The sequence below is a fragment of the Hyaena hyaena genome, unplaced genomic scaffold (genome assembly GCF_003009895.1).
Source record: "Hyaena hyaena isolate Hyena2069 unplaced genomic scaffold, ASM300989v1 scaffold_862, whole genome shotgun sequence".
NCBI lineage: Eukaryota > Metazoa > Chordata > Mammalia > Carnivora > Hyaenidae > Hyaena > Hyaena hyaena.
Window position 1 is genome coordinate 522,183 of NW_024081494.1, and position 27,808 is coordinate 549,990.

Below are 27,808 nucleotides of genomic sequence, written 5' to 3' on the forward strand. Positions count from 1 at the left end.
AGAGTACAAACTGAGGGTTGCTAGAGGTGGGAGAATGGGAGACGGGAAAATGAGTGACAGGCATTGAGGAGGGCAATTTTTGGGATGAACAATGGGTGTCATATGTAAGAGACAAATCACTGGGTTTTACTCCTGAAGCCAAGGCTATACTCTATGTTAACTAACTTGAATATAAATTTTTAAAAAAGATTAAAAAAGTGTTTTCTGAGGGCCATTGGATCAAGGGGACAGATGGATGAGGCCAGCTATAGTTAAGAACATAATTGTAATGAATATGATTTCACTGAGTGCCTTGTTTTACAAGAAGTATTTAATTTTTTAAAATTAGAGAGAGTGAATGAGTGGGGAAGAGAGGGGGAGAGAGAGAGAGAGAAAGAGGAAGAATTGAGAGAGAATCTTAAGCAGAGTCCATGCTCAGTGCAGAGCCTGATGTAGTGCTCGATCTGATGCCCCTGGGATCATGACCTGAGCCAAAAGCAAGAGTCAGATACTCAACCAAAATCTGAGCCATGCAGGTGCCCCAAGACTTTAATTTTTTTGAGTTTATTTTTATTCATTTTGAGAGACAGCAAGACAGCAGGGGAGGGGCAGAAAGAGAGAGACTGAGACTCCTGAGGCTCTGCACTGACAGTGCAGGGCTCCATCCCACAACTGTGAGATCATGACCCAAGCCAAAACCAAGAGTCAGATGCTTAACTGATTGAGCCATCCAGGTGTCTTGAATTATTTAATTTTTAAAACAACTATATGTAGTTTATTCTGTTCATTTTACAAGTTGGGAAACTGAGCCATAGACAGGTTAAGTAATTTGCCCTGGACTTTACTTCTTGTTCATCCTGGAGCCATATCAGGGATGGTCTGCTCTCTAAAGGGAGCAGTAGAATGTGTATCTTTGGAGCCCTCACTCCCTCGCTGGTTCTCAGAATTCCTGCAGCACCTGGAAGGCTGGTCCTGCCTGCGGTTGGTCCTTCTCTCCTAGTCATCTTTACTACCAGCTGTGGATTGTTCCAGTTGCACTGACTGAATGTGCATTGTTGAAGATCACTTACTTGAGTACCTGGTCGCTTTCCAAGAGAATGTTGAGTGCTGCAAGTGGCAGCAGGTGGTGAGCTCTGAGCAGCAGAGGCGATGGGGACTTACCAAGCTGTGATCTCTACAGAAAAGATAAATAACGTGGGTTATTAGGGGGAATTATGAAGAACATCCAAGCAGTGTAATCAAAGGCTGAGATTTGAATTTATGGAAATATTAGAAATTTGATAAAGAAAATCCCGTAAGTAGCCTTTTAATGTATGACACTAAATAACTTGGAGAGCAGAAGAACGTGCCTTGTCTTTCTTGTCTGTCTTCCAACATCGACTCCCCTATCCACCCACCCCTAACACAGACACAAGGAGACCAGTAGGGATAGGTGCTTTTCCCAAAATACGTTAAAATAGTAGCAGCTCTGTTAAAATTGTTCTTCTTTCTTAACATTTCACTTTGATTTTTTATCTTTGTGTCCTTCCCTCACTCTTACCTTTCACCCATTCTCTCTCATCTCACTGATTGACCATCCTTATACCTATAGATGCAGGTGAGAGACTCTGCCTCATCACCCTTTTTCAGTGTTCCAAGAACTTTTCACTTTCACCCTCCATCAAAATGATAGGCCTTATTATTTCCCAGCTCTCACTCCAGTTGAATTCTCTAATTTGGTTATTCAGAGCCTTCCCATCTACTTTCCTTATTCCCCATGCCATTTCCTATCCTTTTCATCTGACTTTCCTTTACAGATAACAAATACATTCTGACCAGTTGCTTCAAAGTTATCTTTGTCTTGGAGTTCCAAGATTTTGCATTACCTCTGAGTGTGATTTTCATCTTACTTCTCCTGCCTGGTATTTATTACAATTCGTGAACCTTAAGATTTATGTCTTCCATCAAGTCTGAAAAATTCTTTTCCTATATTATCCTTCTGATTTTTTATTGGAACTTCTAAATCTTCCCTCCATGTCTTTTAACACCTCTTTTCTGTTTTGTCTCATTAACTCTTTGTACTGCATTTGAGTAATTTTCTGAGATCTGTTTTCTAAATCTCTTTCAGGTTTTTCTTTGTTTATTTAGTGAGGTCTGTCTAATCAGTGGTTTTCTATCCTTTGAGTTTTCAATTTCAACTCATCTATTTTTCTTTTTTTAATTTAAAAAAATTTTTTAATGTTTTTTAAATTTATTTCTGAGAGACAGTGAGAGAGAGAGTGTGAGCAGGGGAGGGTCAGAGAGAGCGGGAGACACAGAATCTGAAACAGGCTCCAGGCTCTAAGCTAGCTGTCAGCACAGAGCCCGACACGGAGCTCGAACCCAGGAACCTTGAGATCATGACCTGAGCCGAAGTCGGCCACCCAACTGACTGAGCCCCACAAGTCATCTATTTTTCAACAATAATTAAAAGAATAATTCTCTTGAAGTTTTTTTGTGGTTCTTGTAAAATCTGGCTTTAAAATTTTTTATTCTTTTACCATGTTTTCAGTTCTTATTTTTGTCTTGTCAGTAGACTATATTGAGAGGTGCTGGGAGCCAAACTTCAATTTTGGCTTTGTAGGGAAGAAGATATGGACAGATTTGAGATTTACCTAGCAGGTGAAATGATCAGGAAGAAGCAAAGAGATGAGCCAGAAATGATTCCAAAGTTTCTGGCGTTTATATCTGGATGGCTAGTGATGTTCCTTTAATGAAATAGAGAACACTGGATAAGGACAAGGTTTGGTGGAAAGGCGATGTCTTTTTGTTTTATACATATTGGGTCTGAGGTTTTTGAAACATCCAAGAGAAAATACCAAGAAGCAGTTGGACAAATGGATCCAGAACTTAGAGAAGAGATCTGGGGTTATCCCCAGATATATTAGTGATTTGCTTATAAGTGTTCATCAGGTGAGCATTCTCATGGAGAGATGATGGATATCTCTTGGATATAGAGACCTGTAGGTTATTGGTGACCTTAACAGGAGCTGTTTTGGTGGTCAGATAGAGTGAGGAAATGAAATGTGTTTAGACAACTTTCAAGAAGTTTGTTAGTAAAGTTAAATAAAGCTTGCATTCACTTTTAAAGGAAACATGCCACTGAATTGTGATTGGAAGGCAAACTCTTTTAAAACAGAGGGTCAATAGGAAAAAATTTATATGGTTTCTTGATAGTGAGAAGGTGGCCAAGACAGGGACATAGGCTGGCACAGAGGGGAACCAAAGACACTCCACCAACATCAGATTATAGTAACAGCTAGTATTTATTGACCTTCCACTATTGTCTCAGGTGCCGTTCTAAATGCTTAACATCTATTCACTAACTTAACCTCCATAACAACTCTGTGAGGTGGGTACACTTACTAGCTCATGTAGGACATGAGGAAACAGGTCACCGGAGAGGGATTTGAACTTCAGTCTGGCTGTGGAGTTCATGTTCTTAACCATTGTGCTATAGTGTTTCTCAATGCATGGGTGCATAAGCTATTTGTATCATCTGTGAGCTAAGGTATGGGCTAATCCATCTACAAATATTGAAAATGTTATTGGTTATACAATCACTTTTGGGCAAAAGTATAAAATAATGTTTTCTTAAATGCTTTGTTAAAATTTTCTTGGCTTTGTGTTCTAGAATAAGGCAAGCATAAGTAGAAATGTCACTAGATCAGCATTAGTTTTAATCAGTGGCCTTTAATAAATGTGTGCACGTTATTCACTTAATTGCACCTGTAAAGATATGGTAGGCTCACAGCTGCAGGTATAATAGGTAAGTAAGTGGAATCCACAACAGTCTGAAGCCACTTGTACCTGTCTGCAAAGGTGTGTCATTTGTGAGTTTCCACTAACCAGTTTCCCCAAATAAGTGACTTTTCCCAGATTCCTGGGGATTGGCTTTAACCACATGTGTGTGTTTATTCTCCTCCTAAGGATTTAACAACACTGAGAGGACATGCGACAAAGAGTTTATTATTCGGAGAACAGCCACCAATCGAGTTCTGAATGTCCTCCGTCACTGGGTCTCAAAGCATGCACAGGTAATTTAGTGGCATCATTAATTACTTTAAAGGATTTTTTCTAAACCAACTTTTTAAGTTGTTACATATGTAAAATGCTTTCTGAGTCTTTGGAATTAGGGTCTGAAAACTTGGAATTGGAGTTGAAAGGGAAGAAATAGTCGGATAGACACAGATCAAAGCAAACACATGGCAGATTTGCCAAACACCCACTGTCTCAGATCTGGTGTGACAAAGGAGTCGAAGCAGGGCTCCATGCTTTCCTCATCTTTTGAGGTCACAGCACCACCTGTGGTCACTCCAGCCGCTGTCCTTTGGCACCCAGGGAGTGCTGTTGATGGGGCACTCACTGTAGGTGGAGCTGGGCGGGCTGCAGCAGGTACCCCTGGAGGTTAGCAGCACTCTGGTACCACATACTCTGGTATCTGGCCAGGGAGTATTTGCGATTCCTGATTTAGGAGATATTTTGCCCCATGCCTTTGATGTTTTGGTTCCTACTATTCCATTTTTTAAATAGCATCATGCCGACAGGACACCTACTTGTTATCTGTGTGTTTTCAGTACGTGTTTACAAAATTGATACCTATTTTGCAATTTCACAAAATAAAGCAAGGGCCTCTTTTGCTTCATTGGCGTGAAACACGCACTCTGATCTTCTGACCCATTGCCAAACATTGGGCGATCTTGCTGGACACGTGCTTGGCTAGTGCCCTGCAAGGAGAATTTTGAGGAGACAACAGGGGGCCCTGCATGGCTCAGATTGGAACACATTAAACATATAAGATGTGAATAAAATGCTAATGGATAAAGAAAAAAACAAGAGAGGAATTCCCACTTCATCATATCCTCAGAGGCTGTCATGGGTCTGCCACATGACAGACAATCTGCCTTGGTAATGACAGGCCATGAGATAGGGTCATGAGAGAGCCAGACTCCTGGAATCCCTGTGGTAAGAGAATTTGCTAATTGGGGGAAGTGGGATTTGGGCCTCACTCTCAGTTAGCCCATGACAATTCTTAAGTGTTAATTAAAATAAAAATGAAGGTAGCACATTGAGTATTGCATGTAAAAATTTTATCTTATACATCTTAAACAAATAAAAATGGATCCCATATCACTCAAATTCTGAGAACCTCCCTTAGCCCACCGAAATGTTTAGTCTCTTTCTCATAATCTGAGTAAGCTGTTTGTACGTCGCCGTTTGCCTCAGTGCAGATACAGGATAATGGGGTTTCTCCTGTGTCTGACATCCATTCCATTCATTCCTCTCTGGTTTTGGACTTGGGGTCCTGACTTCTGATTCCTCAGGCCATGGTGGTTTGAGAGATGCAGCATAGCATTTGTCCACAAGGCTTAGCAGACGCGGCTGGGTTATCTTCCCTGCTGTGGGTGAAAGCCCAGTTCAGCTCCCTCTTGTCTGCAAATCTTCTCTCCAAAACCTCTAATCTTGCTTGCTTCTCAGCCCACCTCCTTTCTGTCAATCCCCAGTGCCCTCTTTTTCTACTGACCTGAAATGGAAATCCCTTACAATCCACATAGAACTCTTGAGGTGGCTAGAAAAGAGCCACAAAGCAATTTGCAATTGCTGGGCTTCCTTTACTTTGGGTGAAGAGAATGCAGATGGGGAGATGGGTATATTGAATCCCTTGCTTGTAATAGATTTGCAGTAAGGTGTGATCATCTGGCTTGAGAACTACATTGTGGCTACAAATACATATGTACACACAGGCAATATTAGATTGAACAGCACCAAGTCCCTGGAATGGAAAATGGATTGATGTGAAAGCAAGAGTCTCTTTATTCAGATTGTATCCTAGGGCTGTTATTTCTAATCCAAAAAGCACCCTGCATGTTAGCTGTTGTTTGGAAAGTTCAGATACTTCACAGCCTATTACTTAAGATGTGCGTGTACGTGAGAAAGCACTTTGTCATTAATCCAATTAGGGCAGGCCACACCAAGAATCCCAGCTTCTCAGACCTTCTCTGCCCTGGGGCCATATGTGGATGGTACAAATTGCTCAAATATTCACTCTTTTGTCCTGACATGATTATTATATAAAATGTGGACCCTGAAGTGCCAGACAGAGGAAGTTCTTCCCACTCACTCCTTTGTCTTTTCTTACCTTCCCCGAATGCGTGAGTGGGCTTTAGGATCTGTGGTTGGTTTCCAGTTGTCCTGCTATAACTTTAGCATGTGTACATCCTGTACCTTCCTCATTCAAGTGAGTTTTCCATCACCCTCTCTGTGTAAGCACACGATGTTGAGGATATTTCTGGAACATCTCTGCTTATTAGCAATTGCTTTAGAGCTGGGTTTTGTGGGGGGGGGTTGTTTTTGTTTTGTTTTGTTTTGTTTTGGGTTGTTGTTGTTTTTTGGTATTTGGTTTTTTGCTTCAGTGTCTAGATTTCTCTTACTTCCTTGCTCTTGACTGACTGGTGCTCATTCAGGCTTCACAGAAGGTAGTTTGAGAAAGACAGGTGGTCCTGGAGGCCACACTGTGTGCCCACTACCTCCTCTCACTGATGGTAGCACAGCCTGAGCCAGGTGAGGTCAGAGGAAATGTGGGTATGGCCCCTGGCTTGAGGGACCCCAAACAAGCTGACCCCTATGGTGCTTAAAGAAAGAAAGAACTCTGCCAGTTAACTGCCATCTTTGTTGACTTTGGTTTTCACCTCTTGGAATAAAGGGCTTGGACAATAGGATTTTTCATTATCTGATTTATTCAATGCCAGTTGAGTCCATTTAAGGAAGAATACAACATTATTGTGGCAACCTGATTATTTTTAAGTAGTAGCTTTAAAAAAATGAGTAGGAAGTTGTAATCATTTCAGAAATACAGCCAAACATGGTAACGATTGCATCACTCCTAATAAACCAGCCAGAGACACCGCTTCAATGTATCAAAAAAAGAAAGGCCTCAGTGAAACAACAAGACGTAGATTTGTCCCCCAAAAATCTAAAGACTTGAGTCTACTACAGAATATTAACTGTCATGCATTTGTTTCTCATTTCTCACCAAAAGTAACTAATATTGGCAGATACTACCCTGGACTTAATTCAGCAGAAACAGAGTTGCAGAATTATAAATATTGGTTCTCCAGAGAAATGAAATTTCCCTCAACTCCTTCCCTTCAGTGTGTGTTAGAATTCCCTTCTTGAGCCTTCTAGCCTTTCCTTTCGTAATTATTTGGTAAGGCTAAATTGCTTCTTTTTCTTTCATGATTTTAAAAATTTTCATCTGTTACACATTCTATGCTACTCTCTCTTCATTTTGTTGTGCTTTTTCACTCACCTACTGCCTTTCATGTTGAAAGTGAGGCCAGAAGGCCATGCCTTGTCTGTGGGTGAGTGGATGTAGCAGCACAGAGTCAGAGGTACATGTATTCTTCTTCCAGCTTTCTCCCGGATCTTCTGTGGGGCCAGAGTTGGTCACTCAGCCTCACTGTCTGTTAATATTGTCTCTTTTTTTTTAAATTAAGTTTTACTTTATTTATTTGAGAGAGACAGAGACAGTGTGAGTGGGAGAGGGACCGAGAGAGGGAGAGAAAAACTTCCAAGCAGGCTCTATGCCACCAGTGCAGAGCCCAACACAGGGCTCGGACTCATAAAACCGTGAGATCATGACCTGAGCTGAAACCAAGAGTCAGTTGCTTAACCAACTGAGGCATCCAAATATCGTCTTCTGAAAATAAGGAGAGCCATCCATTGCTAACCTCCTCCAAGGATCTGGTGAGGATGAAAGGTGACATTAAATGAAGAAGCATAAGCCAGTCAGAGAAGGACAAATATCATATGTTTGCATGTATAGAAGGATTAGGAGGAACTTAACTGAGGACCATGTGGGAGAAGAAGGGGGGAAATGGTGGGGGAAAGGGAGAGAGGCAAACCATGAGAGACTCTTGAATACTGAGAAACAAACTGAGGACTGATGGATGTGGGGGGTAGGGGGGAGATGGGCATGGAGGAGGGCATTTCTGGGGATGAGCACTGGGTGTTATATGGAAACCAAATTGACAAAACTATTTGTAAAAAAAAAAAAAAAAGAAGAAGAAGCATGGGGGCGCCTGGGTGGCTCAGTTGGTTAAGTGTCTGGCTTTGGCTCAGGTCATGATCTCGCCCTTCGTGGGTTCGAGCCCCATGTCAAGCTCTGTGCTGGGAGCTAGCCTGGAGCCTGTTTCAGATTCTGTATCTCCCTCTTTCTCTCTAACCCTCCCCTCCTCACACTGTCTCTCTCTGTCAGAAATAAATAAAAACATTTTTAAAAATTTAAATAAAGAAGCATGAATGACAGAAAGTACACCGTAGGTGGAAGTGACCAAATCCCTTCCAGTTAAGGACAGGAGATGCACATTTCATCCCCCTCCAAGGAGCTCATAGTTCCCTGCAGATAGGGCTTGTCTCTTTTATCCTGATGTCTCCCTCCTCAGGGCTCTGCAGCGCTGGGCACATGGGAGTTGCCCAGGAATAGTTGTCAGATTGAGTTGGCATTTTAATGTTGCTGTTGTTCATTCTGTCCAGGAAGGTATTCTCAAGTGTTTAAAATGCCCAAAGTCAGCCAAGACAGAGACTAAAACCACTAAGGGGCTGGAAATCAGAGAGAAAATCTGAGAGAAAGGGGACACCTGGGTGGCTCAGTTGGTTGAGCATCCAGCTCCTGGTTTCTGCTCAGGTCATGATCTCACAGTTTGTGAGTTCGAGCCCCACATCAGGCTCCATGCTGACGGTGCAGAGCCTGGTTGGGATTCTCTGTCTCCCTGTCTCTCTGCTTCTCCCCTTCTCTCTGTTTCTCTCTCAAAATACATAAGTGAAATTTTTAAAAAAGAGAGAAGATCTCAGAGAACGAGGTGTCTTCATCAGACGTCCACACACTTGTCAAGTGTCTCCTGCCAGGAGGTCTTCCATGCCACGGGCACAGTTCCATGGTGTCTGCAGATTCCGGGGCTGCAGGGCTTTTAATCACATGCTCACGTGACTGCATTGTCTTCTGTACACAGAGGAGAGGGAGGGACTTCGAGGCCGGCACTCCAGTGTCTGTCAGAGGCCTGGTCTTGTGTGTATGGTCTATAACAACTCTGGTTTTCCTGAATTGTCTTAGTGATCCACTGATTCTGGGAAGATACTCTGTCCAGTTGTTTAAGGAATTTATAGACCATGGAACGGCGCTAACAAAGGACCTGCAACTATGTTCACAGGTTACGACCTGCTCCAACAAGACTCTGGGTACCATCTGAGTGACAAGTGGCCAAGAATGAAACAGTCACTCATTTTCTCAACTGTAGGTTAAAGGGAATATTTTAAAAGCGTGAGATCAGATAAAAATGATCTACTTACATAAAAATCTCCTTCCCAAAGGAGTTTATGGAGGGAACATGGCTACTTTCTTTCTGATTCCTCACCTCCTTTATTCATTCACTAATAAGAATTGCACGCTGGAATGTGCCAGACACAGGGTAGATTTGAGCGTGGAAGGATCCAGACATCACCTGAGTCAGGGAAGCTGGCATTAAGTCTCCAGTGGAGAGGTCTCCAAAAATCCCACCAAGTGCCCCACAAGAGGAATTCTGAGTTAGTCACTGTCCTGCTGCATCCAGAAGGAGGCAGGGCCAGCCTCCACCTGCCCTAGCACATCCGGCTATGTTTCCCTGGAGGGTCAGAAGTGAAAGCAAGAAGTGGAGAGCCGGTGGTGGGAAAGACCAGGGGGCCTCCTAAATAGGCTTCCAGGCTCAGGGCAGCCTAGGTTAGGCCAGGAAGGATGTGTCTTACTCTGGACCCAACTACAACTTTAATCTATTGGACTGGACATTTTGATTGAAGAGTTGTTCTTATAACTAAAGGTTCTTGAAAACTCTGGTGTCTGCCCAAAACTACATGCAAGGCAGGGAAGGCTGGTCTACAGAGCAGTTGAATATGACCAGTACTGCTGCTAGATAATTTTGTCATTGTGCATGATATAGGAAGTTCAGGTCACCTCCAGAAAATAATTTCACGGAGTATATCAAAATAACTCAGCTGTTATGTTTCTAACTCATTTCAGTCCTCTTACATTCATTGTTTGGGGAACAAAGAGAACACGTTTAGCTGATAATGTAGAATATATTTTTTGGTTTATATGCTTTGTAGCAACTTATTGAACTCTTACATTCTCCACATAAAGGGCACTAGACTTATGAGTCTGGTTCAGTGACTTTTTACCTTTGTACACACCTGTAACATTACCATCCTGAGCACCAAGGGGCCCCTCCCCATCCCTGTCCCTCTTCCCAGGCATAGCCCAATCTTCTGTTAGTTTTAGTATTGTTCTTCTTGATATTAGGTACTTTTTCTTTATCTAGGGTAAAACATTTAATCTGCCAATTACACTCATTTCCCCCAGTTTGCTCCTTTCCTTTTTTTTTTTTTTAAATAGTCTTCATGTCTGGCACAGAGTGGGGCTTGAACTCACAACCCTGATATCAAGACCTGAGCTGAGATTGAGAGTCGGATGCTTAACCCACTGAGCCACCCAGGCACCCCTCTTTTACTTTCAACAATGTGTATGATACTTTTTACATACGTACATGCTTTTCCCATAAGAGGGCTTTATAAATACTTTATCACGTAAAAACACACGTGTACACTCACACAGATACTATGAATCTTTTTGTTAAAATATATGCTCTGTATCACTTCATGAACACACCTAATAAATAAATGTAGTTTGGGGTATGAGAATGAGCAGCTCTCACTCCTCCACTTTGTAGTCACTCATAGCAGCTGAGATGAAGGCTTTTACACCTCCACGTATCCTAGGAGGAGCTGACCCCTGGGCAGTCTGTCCATGGTGCATGGATGCAGAGCAGAGGGGCCTTTGGAAGCCTGCTGGAGAAGCATGGGGGATGGCAAGAAGCATGGGCTTCAGGGCCAACGTTACCTGGATTGAAATCCCCACTCTACTGTTTATTAGCTGTGTGGCCCAGTTAACTATTCAGCTCCTCCAGGCCTCCATTTCTCCTTCCATGTAACTGGGGATGGTTTCACCTCTTCTAGTGATTGTGAACATTATGTGAGGTAATACCTGTTAGAGTAACCGTTATAGGTGAATGCTCAGAACATTACAGATGGTTTCTTCTTAGCGGAGCCCTCTGAGGGTCTAAACTCAGACAAATGTTGTTACCCCTGTTTGACCAGTGAAGCAGTTAAGTTTCAGAGAGGTTCAATCTGTGCTGCCCAGATGAACTTTTTATGATGGTGGAAACATTCTAGATCTGTAGTACCAAATGCAGTAGTTCCTAGCCACATGTGGCTAATTGAGCCTTTAAATGCAGCCAGGGTGGCTGAAACATTGAAGTTTTAACATTTAATTTAATATAAATAGACACATATGACTAATGGCTATGGTATAACTGCGCATTTCTGGACCGCTCAGAAGTACGGCAGCCAGCCAGACCCAGCTCCCAGAGGATTCCGTCCTCTCTCCTGCAGTGCTCCCTTCCTCCGAAACAGGAGCCTGTGGATCATCACCAGTTGACCCCAGCAACAGGCCTGCCAGCGAGGGGCACACCCCCATTGGGTTTATGTTATGTGGACAAAGCAAAACCTTTGCATAGCATCAGTGTTGGGGTTATAGATCTCAAAGAAAGTGATGGCTCCTTCCCAAGTAAGGGAATGTACCAATGCATACTTGCATTTGGGCTTTGAGCCTGCAGCCTCAGGTCAGTGGTCCAGTGGGAACATGCCCTGTGGACTAACTAAGGTGGGAAAGTGGGTGCTGCTGGCATGGCAGGGACTTCCTGTGTTCAAAGACCTCAGGGATCAGGGTGTCCTAAAAATGAGAGATTATGTAGTTCGTCTCTTCTGTTAGTTACGTTGACAGATGACAGGGGCCCCTTTTTAAATTTTTAATTTTTTTGGCGTTGCTCCCTAAGACACTAAATCTAGCATCAAGTTAGAGCACTAAGTTCAGATTTACTCTTTGTTCCAAATCTGAAACGGAGGTTGGTCCGAGGACGGGCATAGTGCAGACTTTCCATGTGGGCGGGAAATGTGTAAGAAAGAGCCAGCTACTAAACAGGCACTTCCTGTCGCCTCTGCTGATAGCGTTGAGATTGCTTCCAGCCCCATCCTGCCCTCGGGCCCAGCCCCTTGTCATCTGTACCTGATCCTGCTTGTCTGCCATGGGGGACTTCCCCATCCACCCTCGCTGCTCAGTCTCTGCTCTTGGAGAGAGCAGAGCGGATCTTCTTTTCCACTTACGAGGCCATCTTCGGAGGACAGACACCTGATCTTTGGGCTCTGTGCTGGAGAAAGAATGCTTCCCTTGGCTGCACCACTCTGCACTATGTGGATGCTTCCTGTCCTCATGGTCCTGAAGATGCCCAGGACTTTACAAAGCGCCCTTCCCCAGATCCTTACCACAGCTTGATGAGGTTTTCCAATGTCCCTTCCCAGGGAAGGTGTGTTGCTGGCACTGAGCTAGGACAACAAGCCATTGCATTCCAGAGCAATGACCTCTGAGCCAGCCTGAGGTCTGAGGCTTAGTTATGGTACACAGTCTTTTATAGGCAACTTGAAAACATAACCCCTGACTTAGAAGGCATTTTTCTCTATGAGGGTGAATTCTGAATGACACAACTCCCAATGTTTTAACTATTTAAAAAAAAATTTTTTTTAATGTTTTATTTATTTCTAGGAGAGAGAGAGACAGCGTGAGCAGGGGAGTGTCAAAGAGAGAGGGAGTCACAGACTGAAACAGGCTCCAGGCTCTGAGCTGGCAGTCAGCACAGAGCCTGACGCGGGGCTCGAACCCACGAACCGCGAGATCATGACCTAAGCGAAAGTCGGACGCTTAACCGACTAAGCCACCCAGGCGCCCCCCAATGTTTTAACTATTTAACAAATACTGTATTGCTTACTATTACATCAGGTACTCCTCTAAGTGGTTTTCAAATATTAAGTCATTTGCCCCTCACCTCAACATTTTAAGGGAGGCGAGGTAGTATTGTTATTATCCCAGCTTTACAGATGGGGAAATTGAAGCCTAGGGAGGTGAAATAATCTGCTGGAGATGACACAGAGAGCAAGTGGCAGAACCAGGGTGCACACCCAGGCTGCTGGCTGTCCATAGCATCCTCTCACCCGTGATCTTGCTGGCCACCTTTGGGGGTGCAGACAGCTTGAAATGCCAAGTGTGCATAACCATTCCTGACTCAAAACAATGAGAATGGCATATGCTAACACTGACCATGCTTTTTCTATTTCTAAATGCTTCCTTGGAAAAGTTACTTTGTCCCAGAGTCTATTCTGTAAAGGATTTATATGGTTTTATGGGGCAGAGTGCTGCCTCCCTTCTGATGAACACTGCAGCACCTCCTGCATTCAGATGGTGATTTATAGGCTCCCGTGCCAGCCTCTGTGGTGCTGGCCGAGGACAAAGCTAGAGCTAGTGCTGTCTGTGGTGAAGGATCAGGAGACCCCAGACATCTCACCTAGCCATGGATTAGATGCTGCCCCCCTGCTCAACAGCCCCAAAGTACAGTGAAGCTCTTGCGGCCTGCCTTCTGCCAATGGTGCTGATGGGGGTGCCAGGAATAAGAAGAGAAAATTTACTTCCTATATGAGAAGCTGGCAGCTATGAACTATTTCAGTTTAACATGTTTTTAATGTTTATTTTTGAGAGAGACAGGGACAGAGAGAGGGGGAGACACAGAATCAAAAGCAGGCTCCAGGCTCTGACCTGTCAGCACAGAGACTGATGTGGTGCATGAACCCATGAACCGTGAGATCGTGACCTCAGCCAAAGTTGGACACTTAACTGACTGAGCTACCCAGGCGCCCCAAACTTTGTTTAAGTGACGGATTCGTTGTTTCCTGTTTCACCCTTGCAAATAGCTTTATAAAAGCACTAAATGGGAAGGTAATCAATGGGTTACACACTTTCTTATGTTAGTCTCATCTTTTCTTATTAGTGCTCATTTGTGTCTAGTTGTCCATACCAATGCCCTTTGACCTCTGCATATCCAAGCTAAGAAATCCCAAATGCCCACCAGGTACAAACCAGTGGGCATTTGTTTACAATGCCTATACATTTGCTTACAAACCTATACTTCCCACAAAGGCAGCCAAAGTGAAACAGAGGCTGCTGTAGTTAGGCCAGCCAGCCCTGTTCCCTTTGATTCCTGATTTCCTGGGCACGTAGGCTGGTACTGATATTCATTACCGTAGTTTCTGACCCTGCTGCATTATTTTATCAAAATGTGTCCTTCTCCCTGAGAACAAACTGCCATGGGCGTCACATTTCACTTTAGTTGCTGGGTCCAGGAAGACTCAGGTGAGGAGAGAAACCTGGAAACCTGAATTCTAGTCTAGATTCCCACATCAGCTTGCTGTCTTCCTCATTCATAAAACGGGAAAAATGATCTGTAAAGGATTCTTATGCACAAATGAATTTGTCAGAATGCCCTAGAAAATACAAAATGTAAGAAACTGTTTTTTTTTAAAATATTTCATTTATTTTTGAGAGAGAGAGAGAGAGAGAGAGAGAGAGAGAGAGAAAGCGTGAGCAGGGGAGGGTCAGAGAGGAAGACACAGAATCCAAAGCAGGCTCCAGGCTCTGAGCTAGCTGTCAGCACAGAGCCCAAGCTGGGGCTCGAACCCACGAACCATGAGATCATGACCTGAGCCAAAGTCGGACATTTAACCAACTGAGCCACCCAGGCGCCCCCAGATGTAAGAAACTATTATCTGATAACTATGGTTCTTTTCTTTTCTTTTCTTTTCTTTTTCCTTTCTTTCTTTCTTTTTTTTTTTTTTTTTAAGTCCTGAAGATAGATATTCATTTTCTGACTCTCTTTCTGTGGTCTAGGCAAACAGCCAAGATCTTACTTCCTTTAACTACTTAGCAAAGTTTTTCTTATCTTATATACACTCCTGTTGTTATTCTTTAAACTCTCCTTAAGCTTTCTACTATATTTTTAAAAAAAGAAAAGAAAACTCGGTGAGAAATTAACAACAGGATTTATTTAAGTCTGTGTGAAATAAAATTAAGAGGCTAAGAAGCCAGTCTTAGGGGCACCTGGATGGCTCAGTTGGTTAAGCATCTGATTGCAGCTCAGGTCATGATCTCATGGTCTCTGGGTTCGAGCCCTGTGTCAGGCTCTGTGCTGACAGCTCACATTTTGTGTGTGTCTCTCTCTCTTTCCCTCCCCTGCTCAGCTCTGCCTGTCTCTCTCAAAAATAAATAATCACTTTAAAAAAAAAGAAACCCCTGTCTTAAATGGAATTTAATTTCTGTCCCCACCAGTTGCCAAGACAGAAATTTAGCTTTCTTTGTAGATCCAGTGGAATTCTTTAATCTTGTATGGATGGGTTTCATGGGCAGAAAACATGGAGGAACTCTGTCTGGGACTTTATGTACATCGATAGCTTCTGACTCCTCTCGTAGTTTGCATTCTACATGGGTATCATCACTCATGGACCTAGGAGGCATTTCTGGTGACCATGCACACAAGACTGAGCTTTGGGTCCCTTTTCTGGATCAGCGACCCTTCATTATTTTAGGCCTGTGTCCCCTAGGACTGCAAGGAGCCAGTGTAGCACTGAGGCATCAACTGGTTTGTTCAGACCTGAAAGTGTTGCCTACCTGTTGCCCTTTTCTTTGTGCTTCCTGTCCTGCCCAGCCTGTTCCCAGATGCCACCCACCTGTATCTTCTGATCTCTTTGCATAGTTTCTTCCTGGATGAATATCAAAGGCTCTACTTCTGCTACATTCCTGACTCTGGGTCTATCTTCTCTATGGGGAAAGGGATGAGATACAGCTTGCCTATCAGCTTTCTTTATCAGTCTTTTTCCCTCTTATGGGTCAGAGGGCGTGGAGAACAAAGTGTAACTTATAGACCACTCTCTACTAAGACTTCTTCTCGACTTAAAGTCAATGACAATTTTGTTGGCATGTGGCATTAATTAACAATCAAAATTTAAAAATCAGGATTAAAAGCAGGCCTTTCCAAACTTTTTTTCACCTCTAATTTTTGTCCTTGCCTTGAAAGCTACAGTCTGTATCAATTAACCACCTATCTAGAAACTGGTGGAAAACATCGCCTGGAAAAATTCTCTTTCTTCTGATAAATGCTTTTTAAAAGACTGATTCTCTTTTGAGATGTAAAGATATAAGCCTGGGAGTTATGTGATTTCAAAGTTGTGGGCAGTATTTAAAATTCTTACAAGCACAGCTGTTCAGGTCTAGAGGCTGGATTTTAGCAAGTCATTCAGATGCAAAATCATTTGTTAGAAAATGGTCAGATAAACTATTTTCTGCATGGTTTCTTCCTTCTCACTGAGTCTATGTCATTCATTGCCATTTGCCTCTTCCCAGTTATTTTTGTTCCAACAAATCTTCCACATTTTGCACTGTGCCTTCCTCTAGTAGCCTCCCACCTCACATCTGCTAAAATAATTTCCCCAAACGCCAGATTAAGAAGAATTAAGTAACATATTACCATATGTCTCAGAGTCAAGTATCTTCCCTAGAACTTTTGTCCATTCATTCAACAAATATTTGAGCCCCCACCAGGAGCACCTGTGCTTACCAAATCTGGAGCTTACTTACTCTCTGGGTTTTACCACCTTTTCCTGGTGCATAAGCTCCTACATGATGGTCAGTTACATATTTCTATATACTCTGTTCCTCTTCGGAGATTCTAAAACCTTACGAGTAAGCATTGAACAGGTATTGGAAAGTTGGGAATTACTGTGGCATTGCTTTGGAGGGTTTTATTCCAAATGTAATGCCCTTCCTTATGTTTTTTTGAGTAGGTTATTCCTTTTGTAGGGCAAACAAAGAGGCTTTTAAAAATTTTTTGCAGATTGATGGGGAATGCTGGAAAAGCCTGTCTTTTACTTTTCCAGTGCGAAACTGTGATTCAGAGTCAAGGTTGCCCAGAAGGCAGGCAGACCAAGGGTGGTGTCAGGTAGATGAGGCCAAACAGATGCTTTGCAGGATCTCTTTGCCAGCTTTTAGCCAGCACAATCTCCCCTGGGATCATGTTTCAATATTTAAGTTCTGGATGAAGTTCCCCCTCCCCTCAACAGAACTGAAAACCACACTGGCTTAGAGGCTTATTATCTCTACTTCATTAAAATGAGGAAACAAGAAAAGTGTATCTTCAACCTATTAAGGTTGATTTGCATAAATTTTGGGAGTATCACTCAGCCTCTTTGCCTCAGTTTCCCAGTTGACCAAATGGCCCAGATCTACTCTAAATGTATACTACAATGTAAATTAAATTATTCGTCTTCTCTAGTAAAAGAAAACAGAAAACAGCATGCTTTTCATTTTCTTGAAAATCATTGTCAAATCTCGGGCTTTTATTTTTGAGCCTAACACATCCTAATCCCCTTTTTTATGAGCCAGTTGTCCCAGGTTTTAAAATTTTTTGTGTGGTTTTACTCCATTCTGCAACATTTCCACTTTCCTTTTAAAAACTCTGGCCACTGTTAGGAATACACTATACTGATTATAGTAAGATAATTACTCTCATAATTCTCTTTATCCTCAAATTGTGTTTTTGGAATCAGATTCTCTTGATGTCCTAGAGTTCCCTTGGCCATACATTGTGTATTAGTAATTATTACCCTGCTCTCCTGAAAGAATGACGTAATTGCCAACATACCTAAGCTGTCAGCAGGGGGTTTCGTTTCAGGGTGCTGGAGAATCTGATTTATGCGTCTCAGATTATTTCTCTGTTGTATAATCTGGTGTTATTAATACAAACCTGAGTTTCAAGGTCTCTATCTCGAATGGTTGCTAGTCTAGGTGGGAAATAGTTGCAGGCTCAATAGGGCAACCAGCTGTTGGATGTGTCTTTTCAGCCCAAGCCACCAGCACTAATTCACTGACAGCCACGTTTTTTGGGGAGAGTCTGTGGTGTTAGCAGTTAAAAACTCAGATTTCAGCCAGCCCTGCCTGGGTAGAGTCCTGAGTCTGCCACTTGCTACTGGCGTGACTTAGGACAAAATAACGTAGATTCTCTGTACGTTGACTTCCTTGTATATAAAATGCGAATTATAATGATTGTAACTGTGTTGCTGTCAAGGGTTAAATGAGAACATAAAGTGATTGAAATATCATCTAGCATGTGGCAAACTCTCACAAAGTCTTAGTTATGATAATGACATGAGGAGTTGCTCACTAACCTAGGGGACATGCCGACTTTCTAGTCATTTATGAATGTGTTTGAGTGGAATCAGGAAGATCTTGGTAAAATACCCTCATCTCCCAACAGCTTACCGCTTGAGGAGGATTCTAACATCATTTGTGGGTAACCTTTTGTCCCTAAGTCCTTGCGGTGTTTCCTGCTACTCTGCTTGAGCTATCACCTCTTTGCAGGGGTTCCCAGAGCTACATTTCCAGGCCCAGAACCTCTCCTCAGACTCAGAGGGCCTCGCCTCCACCCCAGAACTCTAGCTCCTCTCCCTGGGTTTCCGGGGTTAAGGTTTCCTTCTTCTCTCCGTCACCCAGCCTGCTGTACTTTGTCCTGCCTTCCCCCCACCGCGAATGAGAGCTATGGTCTCCTTTGTAGAGGCTGAAATGTGAAAGTCTCATATTTTCTGGGCTCTCTACTGTTGGAAGCAGGGTTGTTTCTTTTTTCTTATCTTCCCTCTCCTCATCTCTGCTTCAAAAATTAGAAAACAAAAACCACCCTACATAAGCTGTTGCTGTGATAGCTGCAGGGACTGCCTCAGGTCCTCTTGGGTGCCGCAGGGTTCCCTGATCGGGGGCATCAGATAACCGACAGCAGGCAGCTTCCGCCTGTGGGGCCATGCTCCCCCTGGGCCAGGCCGGCCAGGTCCCAGCACAAAGGCGGTGCGGTAGCCAGACGACCCTGGAGCGCCATCTTGTGGGCACCCTTGATTTCTGCCTCTGAGAAGCTGCCAGTGTTCTCCCCCCAGTATTCTCATTTCCCATTTCCAGGGCCTGGGGGAATGTGACAAAAAATTAGATTCCAGATAATTTAAAAATGACTGTCAGGCAGACTTATTATGAATAATCTACCTCTGGATTTAAATAGGGCAAGTGCCTTTTAGCTGCTCCAGGTTTCTTTTAAAGTAGTAGCTACTATGTTTTTAACAGGGACTTTTGAGTGGTCAATTCTGCATTTTACATGCATTGTTAAAAAAGAAAACTTTACATTCTAGGTAGTATATCAGAGGATTCAGATCGTTTTTTAGTCAGTCTTTGAGGAGTTGTTTTTATGAATTAAAAAAATAAACAATGGCAATGTCTTGCTGCTGAAAGTATAATCAGCATCGCCCTGGAGTCCATTAGAAAAGTAGAGTGTTTCAAACCTACTGCATTAGAATCTGCAGTGATTTGCAGGCATATTGACAGGTAGAAGCACAGGTGTAACCTCGGGTTACCAGAGTCAGATGACAGACCTGTGTTTTTGTCCGTACTCTGGCACCTCCTTACATGCCTCATCTCAGCCATATGATCACATCCCTTCAGCCTCAGTGGCCTGTGTATGACACAAGGTCATAGGTTCCTGCCTTGTCTGCTCCTGGGTCAGCTGAGGGAGAACTGAAATCATGCATGGAAGTTCACTTTGAACGTGGTAAAAAACCTGTGCAAAGGTCAGGGGAAACTATGAGTGAGAATTCTTCCATTTCGTACTCAGCCATCATTAGTTAACCTGCTTTCCATCAGCTACATCATCAGCAGAGTAAATATTCACCTGTAACCTTCATCATGCTCTGAATAGTGTCTGGGCAAATTCCACCAAGTTTTCAAAGGTCTCTCTCAGGCTAGTCTTCCCAGAGCTCAGAATCATAAAATTACATTTTATTTTCCTTAACAAGACTTTTCGTACAACTTGCCTTCCTGGGGTCTCATAACTGTTTCCCCTGTTGAGCCCAGGGTGGGGCACTGTAGGTACTCCCGGGAGCTCGTTGATGAGATTGCTAATTAGCCCTTAGCAAGGTCCAAACACTGGCCTGATGTCCTTCACACTAATCCATTTATGATAATCAGATTATGTGCATCGTTAGAGGCTGACATAGCTACCAGAGGACTCCATCATCTCACTAATAAATATCAAATATTCATTAAGGAAACAGACCCCTGGTGGCTGAGAAATCCTGGTAGTGTGCAGGAGTTGAAGTAAGTGAGGTCATTATCTGTTTATAAATATTCCCTTCACCTTGAAACAGGAGAGGAGGTGGGACAAAGAAAACGCAGTAGCAAGGTACTACTCTCTTCTCCTTCTATACATTTTAAAAGGAAAACCGATAGCCAAGAAGCTGTTGGGCAATAAGTAAATGAAATTTTAGGAAGACATCAGCTAAAGGCCTAAGAATGGTAAGAGATATTAACCTCTGTGTTGCCTGAGGCCCCAGTGTCTCCTATTCTGAAGAAACGGTACTGATTGTGAAGCATTAAAAGCGAAATATTGAGGAAAAATTTGTTAAACAGTTCTCTACCAAACTGAGGCACAAAAATATTCCACTCAAATCAGGGCAGACTGTTGCATTGTTTGTGAAATTATGGACTATTTTGCCCCGAATTTACTAAATATAGGTAAATATAGGTAAAGCGTGCTGTTTTTTTTTATTAGATTCTTTCCAATTAGCAACATTTTCTCTAATTACTTAAAAGAATTCAGAATGTCAGTGCTTCAAAATAACTTTCCTGAAAGTTAAAATGTAGTTATAACGAGTAACTTTATATAGGAAGGAAAATACACATTCACGCCTACTCATGGAAAAAGAGTCCATCATAGTCAGGTCCTTGAAAACAGGACTTAGCAGTGTGCATTTCATCTCTGATAACCTGACAGTCCCGGTGCGCTGCCTGCAAGTGTGTTGTAAGAATGTACTAGGGGTGCCTGGGTGGCTCAGTTGGTTCAGCGTCCAACTTTGGCTCAGGTTATGATGTCATGGTCAGTGAGTTCAAGCTCTGTGTCAGGCTATATGCTGACAGCTCAGAGCCTGGAGCCTGCTTGGGATTCTGTGTCTTTCTCTCTCTCCCCACCTCCACTGCTCATGCTCTGTCTCTCTCTCTCAAAAATGAATAAACATTATTTTTTTAAAAAAAGAATGCATGAATTTTTAAACAGTGCAAGAGGAATGCCTGGGTGGCTCAGTCAGTTAAGTCTCCAAGTTCAGCTCACATCATGATCTCACAGTTCGTGGGTTTGAGCCCTGTCTCAGGCTCTCTGCTGTCAGCACGGAGCCTGCTTTGGATCCTCTGTCTCCCTCTTTCTTTGCCCCTTCCCTGTTCATGCTCACTCTCTCTCTCAAAAATAAACATTAAAAAAATTAAAAAGTGCAAGAAACACAACTTTACCTTATTACTTCTTTCTTCAACTCTTTACCTTGAAAAATTTCAAATCAAGAGAAAAATGCCAGAATAAAACAAAGAACACTGATACACATCTATACTCACAATAATAGTTAACATGTTTACCACATTTGTGTTCTCTCTCTCTCTGTACCTCCTCCCTGCCCTTGCAAAACAGGGACCTGCTCTTAAACAGCCTCAGTACACTGATCAAAGTCAGGGCAATCTAACATTGATGATGTTCTCACCCAGGATGTAGCCCTGATTCGACTTTTCCCAGTGATGCCCTTTATAGCATTTCCCCTTCAATCCTGGGTTTACATGCTGCATGTAGCCATGGTTCCTTTGTTGTCCTTTAAAATGGAACAGTTCCAGTTCTTATTTGTCTTTCATATTACATTAACATTTTTGAAGAGCACAAGGCTTTTTCACAATGCCAATGGGAGATTTTGCATTTGGGGAAAAAGTAATAACTGGTGATTGTCACAGAGCATTACATCAGTACATGATGTTAGTTTGTTCCACGACTGGTGGTGGTCACTCTGATCAGTTTGTTAAGGTGAGGTCTGCAGAGTCTGTCTTCGAAATTAATAAATCATTTCTGGCAGGGCCATGTGGGTACTTGGACACTATTAATTCTCTTTCCCAGTTAATTTCAGCATCCGTTCAGTTACCTGATCTGTTATTACTGCTTTGGACAAAATGGTGATTCTTTTTAAAGCTTTTTTTTTTCTTTGCATTTGTTGGTTGGAATTCTGCTACAAAGAAAATTTCTCTTCCACCCTCTCTGTGTATTTACCTACTTACGTCTTTGTGAGCATCAGTAGAGGCTCACTGGTTGTTGTGATTCAGTTAGTAATTACTTATCACTCTCATTCCCTTTGATGCTCCTACTTACAGCTTTGCCCAGTGGGCGCCCCTTCAGTCTCACTCCTGGGTCTGTTTGGTGCATCCCCATCAGTTTGTGAGTGTCCTTTATTCTTTAGCCCTTAGCATATCTATATTGAAGTTCTAAATTCAAGTCACTGCCCAAATGACAGATTTTATTCTTGCAACCAATTTTTTTTTGAGCTATTTCTCTGCCTCAGTTTCTGATCTTACACACGGTCCACTGGGAAGCCAATTATTTCAGCCCTGATCATACAGTAGGTTATGATGGGGGAACCTTGAGAGCATCAAAACAAAGCCCTTTACCCCACTGGATTGACCAAGGAAGGCTCCTGGGAGAAAGTATATCACCTCCTAGACACAAAACATGAATAGATATAAACATGGGGAGGAAGCACTGTGGCCTAGGCTAAGGGAAGCACTTATCTCTCTGAGGAATTTCCACCCCCTGGGGAGCCTGTCAGAAATACTAACAATAGGACCCCAACCCAAACCAATTAACTCAGGATCTCTGCTGGGGAGAACGGTCCTGGGTTCCATACATTTTAATTTCCATACATCGCTTCTAGAGAATTCATCGTGAGAAATGGTGTCATGTGTCCTCGAGCTAAAACATCCACAACTAACATTTTCAAAGATCCATTTTATCTTATAGGACTTTGAGCTCAACAACGAACTAAAAATGAATGTCCTAAATTTGCTAGAAGAAGTTTTGCGTGACCCAGACCTTCTTCCCCAAGAAAGGAAAGCCACGGCGAATATTCTGAGGTAAGTGCGGTTTTCAAGTGCCTCCCAACCACGTTGGTTGATTTGTGCTACATTCCAGAAAATAAGATCCTGTCGAATCAGAAAGATGTATCTTAGACTCCTGGAGGCACGAGGATCCTGCTGTCACTGGCAAAGCGTTACGTACCATCTCTTTTCTGGGGGCAGGTTGGCGCGTACTGCCTCGGGAAGACTTGGACTGGGCCGCGTAACCTGTGGGGCTTAGGAGTGCAACTGCTCCTGTTCGCGTGGGCAGAGCGTGGTTCGCTGCAGAACCAAAAGTGGAGAGGAGGCCTTGAGGGTCCTCTCCTGCAACTGCAGCAGGCACTGGAGAGAGATGCTATTTTCCTGCCGTCGGTTCTCGTTGTTTATCATAAGCTCATGTTGATGAGTTGGTAGTGGCATTTCTGTGAGAGTCTCGTGCACCTGGCTGGTGGATGTGCCACCATACAGTAGTTCTGTATTTTTTTCAGCTCGTGTCGCAGGTTCTGTACCAGTTTTACTGATGTCTTCTCAGGTTGGGAGTATAAATTGTATAAATTTGGACATCTGTGTGGTAAAAGCTTGAACTCTGGGTTTCTCATGAGAGACTGTGTGTGTCTGTCATTACACCCAGCATCCAAGCAGGTCACAGACTTCCTTACAGCTTCTTAAACCTGGTGGGTGGATTTTGTTTTCTAGTATGCTGCACAGGGGAGGACAGCCACCGGGGGCTTCGTGCAGACGTGCAGACATTTCATTTATAACTTTCCTGACGTATTGCTATATCATCTGTCCCTGCGTGGGGATGGAAAACCCAGCATCTATCTGCTACAGCCTGGTACCCCTTTACCATTTTGACTTCTAGTTCTTCTCCATTTATATTGTCTGGAAAGAGTCCTTTCTTTCTTCTCACCTTAAGTATATGGTTTCTTTGTTATCCAGCATTCTGAGTGTAGAGAGGAGTCCATCTTAGTCCAGTCTATCATGTTTTTGGAAGTCCCTCTCTAACACAGCGATGCCAGATTTTGGTCTGCAGCCTTTCAGCAATTGGCTTGTAAGTCATTCTCAGTACCATTCGCTCAAGATCCCATCACCAGATGCTTCTGTGGTCTAGGGACCCTTGTAGGTGGAATGTGTCTGCCCCAAAACAGATATGTTAAAGTTCTAACCCTGAGTACCTCAAAATGTGATTTGGAAATAGGGCCAGTGCAGATGTAATTAATTAAGAGGAGGTCATACTGGAGTAGCGTGGGTCCCTAACCTGATATGATTGGTTCATACATTCAAATGTACACTCTATATAGATGAATTACCTGATATGGGAATTATATCTCAATATGGTTGTTACAAAAAAACTGTAGTTATAACCCACTTGCTATTTTGTAAAAGACAAAAAGAAGAAAAAAGCAAAACAAAAAGGCAGTTCTAATGATGGGATGGCCCCAACCGCCCACCCCCAATTCCAAATATTCCAAAAGTCCCAAGAAATGTGTGCTCAGGAACAAACCCAGTCATTTTTCTGCCTCAGCATCTTTTAAAAATTTTTAATGTTTATTTATTTATTTTGACACAGAGAGAATATAGCAGCAGGGGGAGGGGCAGAGAGGGAGAGAGAGAGAGAGAGAGAGCACAAACAGGGGAGGAGTAGAGAAAGACAGAGACAGAGGGAGGGAATCTCAAGCAGGCTCTGTTCTGCCAGTGCCGAGGCCAACATGGAGCTCAGACACACAAACCATGAGATCATGACCTGAACCAAAATCAAGACTTGGACACTCAGCCTACTGAGTCACCCAGGCTCCCCTCTGCCTCAGCATCTTTATTCAAGTCCACTGCCCCGAGACCACTGAGGGAGAGACCTTATCAGCGCCATCACTGTCTCTGTTGAGAATGCTGCCTGACCGTCTTCTGAAGCTACCATTTCCCTATCAAAAAGCTGGCAAAGGTGCCACCTGTCCCATCCCTTAGCCACATGGGCCCCAGAGCAGCCTCGCTCAGCCCAGAGTCTCAGGCTCTTGTGAAAATAGCTCCTTTCGTTCCTGGTTCCACATCTTTCACCGTTCCACATGCACTGACAGAGCCAAGCAGGAAATAGATATTATGCCCTCCATTCTCCTTCCTCTGACCATCTTTCTTCCCATGAGGCCAAACGAAACCACAGTCTTTGTTTAGCCCTGAGCATATCAACTAAAGTAGACAGATACCAGTGGAGTGATCGGCCTTTTAGCTGAGCAGACAGCCAGACCCCAAGTCCAGTTGGGTTAGCTAGGTCTCTGAGGCACTAAATTATCTTCCTAGCAAGCTCTTAAATAGATTTATGCCCCCCCTCAAAAAAATTCTGGTGCCAGAAAACTAGATTGTTGATTGAAGTTCCCCTGTCAAGTAATTCATTCCACCTGCACTAAGCATAAGGGTCCCTGCCCCAGCACACAAGACTGTGATGATAGGAGGAATAAATGATGCATTAATGTGTTAGAGGTTCTGATAATTTACTGAATTGGATACTTATGTTTTTATGTATGAAATTTTATATTTATATTTTTATTTCTTGTTTTTAAATTTATTTTTGAGAAAGTCAGAGGCAGAGGACAAGGGAGAATCTCAAGCAGGTTCCACACTGTCAAGCACAGAGACTGACATGGAGCTCAAACTCATGAAACTCTGAGATTATGACCTGAGCCAGAATCAAGAGTTAGATGTGTAACCAACCGAGCCACCCAGGCGCCCCTATATGTATGTTTTTAAACTCATATCAGAATGATTAGAAAGTAAAGTAGGAAGTAATACCTAGATATAGCCATCACTGATGGAATGCTGTCATTCATGCAATCTCTTTGTGAAAAGAAGCCACCATGGAGTATATGAGAAAGAAACAGAAATCAGAAGGACTGTTTAGTAACCCTGAAAATTACAAAGATGTTCCTGTTAATTCATTTCTTAATTTGGAAACAAACAAGGAATTATTTCCAACCAAAGCCAGGAGATTTCCATGCATTTCTAAGATATGCCAGAGCAAGGGTAGCAATGGGCTCAAGTAAGCCTGGAGGGAAGTAAAGCCATGCCTAAGAAAGCAAAGGAAGCAAGAGGTGGTCAGTAGGTCCCAGAAGGCGAAGCAACAAGTGATTAAACCATTCACAAATGAGGAGGAGTGGAGACTGAGGCAGGTCATGCCAGGGGCACAAGCCAGACAGGCTCAGTCACAAGCAAGCATCCCGGAGAGTGTGGACAAGTCTGCAGACAGAGGGCAGTTGCTCTTGGCTTGGTTTTTAAGACTAACTAATTTCTACTGTTGAAGGAGGACTTTTCTAGTCATAGAACTTGAATAATCCCTTTTCCTTTAAAATTTTTTTTTATCTGCAGTGTCCACTTTGGCTCAGGTCATGATCTCATGGTTTGTGGGTTTGAGCCACGCGTCAGGCTCTGGGCTGAAAGTTCGGAGCCTAGAGCCTGCTTCTGATTCTGTGTCTCCCTCTCTCTCTGCCCCTCCCCTGCCCATGCTCTGTCTCTCTCTCTCTCTCTGCCTCCCCAAAAATAAATAAAATATTTAAAAAATAAAAAATAATAAAAAATAAACATTTTTATCTGGTGCTGTTATTATAAATGCACAAATATTAAACAGATCATGCTGACTGGGAGATGTGAAAGAAACCTAGTATCCTGGAGTGGGCATCAAAGTGCCAATGCTGTCAGAAGACTAGAAACAAATCCATCCAGTTTGGAGCTGGACCAGAGTTTTCACATCAAGGGGAAAATATGTGAACATACCTCCCAGTGAATACAAGTTGTGGTTACAAGAGATAAAGACATATCACACTGTAGTTAAAGGTAGCCCTGACATGAGAGATTTTATATGCAATCAAGCTGTATAACAGTGAGATGTAAACATGACATGTATTTAAACATATATTACCTTTATACAGTAAACTGGCTTCTTCCAATGATGAACCATGTCTGCCTCATAGAGTCTCACAGGGATTACTTTATGATGAAAAAACTTAATAGGCATACATAGTTTGTTGTCTTATTTGTGAATAAAATCCTCCGCTTGAGACTTTTCTATTTCTAAAATGCTATTCCCCCTGCAACATTGTATGACTGGTGGGCTTCTGAATCTGTGTGGGGGAGAGTTTTTGGTAGACAACTAACATGCCATGAAATGAAAAGAAACAAAGACTGGCTTCGTAGGTGATCCGCTGGAATGGGTCAGGTGACCCACAAGCCTCCCAGAGCCCCAGGCATCATCAATAGCTGCTTTTGTGAAAAGAGAAAATGTTAGATAATTTAACCAGACCAGAATGTATCTTGGAACATTAGCATGAGATCACTGAGGAAAGGAACATTTGAAAGAAGCTAACTGCCTTCTTGACCACTTCTTTCCAAGGAAAGAATATTGCCCAGCCTCATTAAAAAAAGATCTTTTCCATGGGTACACATAGTTATGTGGCCACCGATCTCTCTCCAGGAACCCAGACTAACCTGGAAAGAATGACATAAGCTTTGGGAAATGGTCACTTTTATCCCCTGTGTGTAATCCTTAAGTAGGATTTAACAGTCTTTGGAGAAAGACTTGTGTTTGCTTACTTTTTCCTCATCTCAGTCTGCCTTTTATCATATGATGAGTATTTCTTTCTGATTGCAAATGAGATGGCTCATTGCTGAGAAGAGGACCACCGTTCCTAGAATCTAGAAGGAATCTTCTCCCTGGTGAACAGCCAACAGCTTTTTTAAGAGTGGAAAAGAGAGGAAAGAGACTGGACGTTTCTGGATGTGTGTTCTGTGCTGGACCCTTGAAGAGGTGCTTTATAAGCCTGCCTAAAGCAAGCAAGAGCAACTGGACAGCACAACTGACCA

General features: G+C 42.9%; 1 protein-coding gene across 2 annotated transcripts in view; it reads left to right on the forward strand.

Moving 5' to 3' along the window:
* Nucleotides 1–27,808, forward strand: part of RASGRF2 (Ras protein specific guanine nucleotide releasing factor 2) — a 240,674-nt gene that overhangs the window by 191,648 nt on the left and 21,218 nt on the right. For both annotated transcript variants that reach the window (XM_039220115.1, XM_039220116.1), the window contains exons 18-19: nt 3,928–4,034; nt 22,869–22,981. In XM_039220115.1, the coding sequence (XP_039076046.1) occupies nt 3,928–4,034; nt 22,869–22,981 (220 nt within the window). The remainder of the gene's footprint in view (nt 1–3,927; nt 4,035–22,868; nt 22,982–27,808) is intronic.